Source organism: Microtus ochrogaster, linkage group LG8 (assembly GCF_000317375.1).
Source record: "Microtus ochrogaster isolate Prairie Vole_2 linkage group LG8, MicOch1.0, whole genome shotgun sequence".
NCBI classification, from domain to species: domain Eukaryota; kingdom Metazoa; phylum Chordata; class Mammalia; order Rodentia; family Cricetidae; genus Microtus; species Microtus ochrogaster.
This window is the reverse complement of record NC_022033.1, coordinates 15010362-15014052: the sequence shown is the minus strand read 5'-3', so window position 1 is coordinate 15014052 and position 3691 is coordinate 15010362. Positions and strand designations below refer to the sequence as shown.

The 3691-nt window shown below is 49.0% G+C and overlaps 1 protein-coding gene across 1 annotated transcript in view; it reads left to right on the top strand.

Moving 5' to 3' along the window:
* Positions 1 to 1995: 1995 nt before the first annotated feature.
* R3hdml (R3H domain containing like) overlaps positions 1996 to 3691 on the top strand; it is a 13564-nt gene continuing 11868 nt past the window's right edge. The window contains exon 1 of the mRNA XM_013352076.1: positions 1996 to 2217. Coding sequence (XP_013207530.1) covers positions 1996 to 2217 — 222 coding nt within the window. The remainder of the gene's footprint in view (positions 2218 to 3691) is intronic.

The window sequence follows — 3691 nt, the reverse complement described above, 5'->3', positions numbered from 1 at the left end:
GCTAACCTTGAATTCTTGATCCCTCTGCCTTCGCCTCCAGAATACTAAAGATTACAGGTATGCACCACCATGCCTGGGATGTAGCATATCATCTTATCCATGTAAAAACCCTATAGCATTATGACCCTAATTAAACCAGGCACACACATGGTGCGCTTGCACACATGCAGGCAAACTACTCATACACATAAACATTTTAAATTTTTTTTAAAAAAATAAAATTAATTTAAAAAAAAAGACTGTGGAAAGGCTTAAGTAGGAGGATTGCTACAATTTCGAGGCCAGTTTGTGCTAGAGAGCAGAACCTTATTTCAAAACGAAGAAAAAACAAGACAAAACAAAAATCCTGTAGCTTTTCTGTTCTTAATGACTGCCCTCCTCCTGCTTGGATTTGGAGTGACAGATCTGGGCTGCAGTCCTGAGCCTGCCAGCTGCTGTGTATTGTCCTTGGACAAGTTGTTTGACCTCTCTGAACCTCTTTTCTCAACTGACAAATGGCCCCGATGATCTCTAAGGGTCTGTCTGCTTCCCACTCCCCTCTGTCCAGCCGCAGTCTCCTGGTCCACACTCTTGGTTCAGCTCCCACCTGTGCGCAGGAATGGGAGAGACCTATCCTAGCATCCTGATTCCCCTGGGGCTGACTATCTGAACTTGGGCAAACTGCTTAGCCTATCTGAGCTTCCACCTTGTCAGCTGGAGAACAGAGGTGCTGGCATCATGATCATGGAATAAGGCTTAACAAGACTACATGTATGAAGCATTTAGAATGTATCATCTTCCACATGCTCCACAAATGTTGCCGGCTGATGTTATTATTAGCTATTATAAATACCTGCAGCTTGTGCTATGACAGGCATTTCATTGATTGCCTTAAGAGATACCAACAGGGGCAAGATGGCTCAGTGGGTAAAGGTGCTTGTAGCCAAGTCTGACGATCTAAGCTTGACCTCGGGACCCACATGGTAGAAAGAGAGAGGACTACAGAGTGTCCTCTGACCATCACAGGTGTGCCGTGTTAAATGAGGGTTTTGTTTTGTTTTCAACAGAATGTCACCGTAGCCCCAACTGGTCTGGAATTCACTAGGTAAACCAGGTTTGCCTTGAATTCACAGTCTGCGTCTGCCTCCTGGGTGTGCCATCATGCCTGGCCTCAGCCCCATATTTTTATTATTTTTAGCTCCCTCCCCCCAGTGTGTGTGTATGTGTGTGTGTATACATGCATGCGTGCATGCACATGTGTGTGCACATACGTGTTTCAAGAGTTGTAAGTCACGTAACATACATGCTGAGAACCAAATTTAGGTCCTCGAGAAGAGTAGAGCACACCCTTCACCATTAAGCCCTCTCTCCAGCCTGGTGGCTCCACTTTATAGACAAAGGTACCAAAGCATAAAATGGTTGAATAGCTTGCTGGTGGCCACTCAGCCAATGTTCCTTGGATCTGGTCCAGCAACCCAGGCTGTCTGGATCTAGCCTGCCCCGCAACACACCAATCTACACAGCCTCAATCCCACTCTTTGGGAGAATATCCCTTCCTTGCCCATGCTCAGAAAAGGCAAGAAACAGGCAGTAACTGAACTGAGCAGGAATAGACACTAACCCAGAGTTCCTAATTTGGGCCACCCCTAATTATTACCTGCCCTACCCTGGCTATTTTATCTGCTGAAAATCTGCTTCATGGAAAGGGGTCAGTCTTGTCCACAGGGGACCAGAGAGTGTTTCCATCTGTACAATAGGTGTGTCTCTGCCTCAAAGATGCCCTGTGAACTGGGACCATTAATGCTAAACTCTGAAACAAGGTTTGGGCACCTCACATGGGAGCGGTCCAGGTCAGGCAGCCAGAGGAGTTTGGACTTGACAGTCCCCAGTCCCCAAGAACTAGTGTTATTTGTGTCTGCTTTTCTTACCCTATGGTGGGAAGGCCCTGCTGAGGTCAGGGATCTCGGCCTCCCACAGCCTCCTTTAGTTTCCAGTCATCATTTGGCCAAGCTAAGGATGCTGTGGCCAGGGACATTGCTGCAGCAGGAGTGTGTTTTGGCGGCCGTGTTGTCTGGGCTGTGGAGGAGCAGTCTGGGTGGCAGCCTGGAGCTAGGGTTTCAAGTGTCTGGGGAGGAAGACCTGGCCCTAGTGACCCAGCCTGTCTTCAGCCCTGCACCGCTAGCTGAGCAGGGACTCAGCCTTGATGTGTACGTGTGGTTTGCCTACACGTATGTCTGTGTACCACATGTGTGCCTCGTGCCCTAGGAGGTGGCGAGCCTCCATGTGGACGCTGGGAATTGAACCCAGGTCCTTTGTAACAAGTGCTCTTATTCACTGAGCCAACTCTATAGCCCCAGCCTGGGGGTTTTAAACCTTGTTTCTTTTACACATTTCCTATAAGTGTGACTCCCCTAGAATTAAAGGAATGTTTGTTATTTGTGCAAAACACAAGCAACCAAAGAGGAGAGACATGAATGCCAAACCCTTAGTTTCATCATCTCAGAGACCAGCTGGGTTCCAATCACACCCATGCATGTATCTGTAGACTCAGGTGTGCTCATGCATGCATCTGGATATACATGACAGGACACAGAAACCCACATGCCTATGTACATGTAACTGCACTAACGTACACATAGCATCTAAGTGTAAACAGCCAAATAAGAGCACATGGGTGTGTGTGAACATGCGTGCACACACACCCACAGAAAACACATTGTGTGGCAGCTGCTGTTGTAACTTCACAAACATTGACTCATTTGCTCTCACAAGTGTTTGATGAGACAGGTGCCTTCATTGCTCTCACTTGTACCAGTGAGGGTCAAACAGTTCACCCATCAGCTCGTGGATGTTTTGCAGTGAATGGACTAAAGGGGTTTGGAACCCCCTTGCTGAACACACACACCACGTTGTTTAGTAGCTCAAGCCTTCTCCAGGGTTCACCCCACACATCTGCATTTTGTTGGGGGTACAGAGCAGAACACCAATTAATTTCTCTAACTAACAGGGCCCTGGGCACTAAGCAGACTTGGATTTGAACCCAGGCTCTCTTGACTGTGGCCTTCTTTTTCATTCACCTCTGTGGGGTTCAGAGTCTTCCTCTACGAAACAGGACAGGAAGGGATCGTGGCACCGGCCTCTGAATTTTGGTTGTGCTTGCGTGTATAAAGCTCTCATCCCAAGGTGTGACACATGGAAGATATTCATTCCTGGATCCCATCATGTCTGCCCATTCTGAGATTGGAGGGCTTCCTAGGGAGAAGTCGGAACTCTCTCCTGCTGCCTTATTCTACAGGGGTCTGGCAAGTAGAGGCCTCCACTGAGTCTGGGATCTCTCTGGATGCATGTCCTCCCAGGACTCCTACCCTTTTGCTATACCCCCGCTCAGCTGGCAGCTTAGCCACAGCCCCTGCACACTCCAGACAGCAAAGGGCTGGAGGGAAAAGCCCACAGAAGAGGCAGGCAGAGCCTCTCTCTGAATGTGCTGGCTGGACAAGGAGGGGGCTGCTAGATGGGACGTCAGATGCCGTTGCTCCCCAGGGACTGTTAAAAGTGCTGCGCTACCAGGATATCTGCAGAAGTCCCTGCCTTCTCAGCCACCTCCTGAGGCTGCCTGTTTTGGGTAAGTGCCCTAGAGAACTTGAAGCCCGGTCTACACTGACCTCTCCTGGCCTCCCTTCTCTCCTCTCCTCTCCTCTCCTCTCCTCTCCTC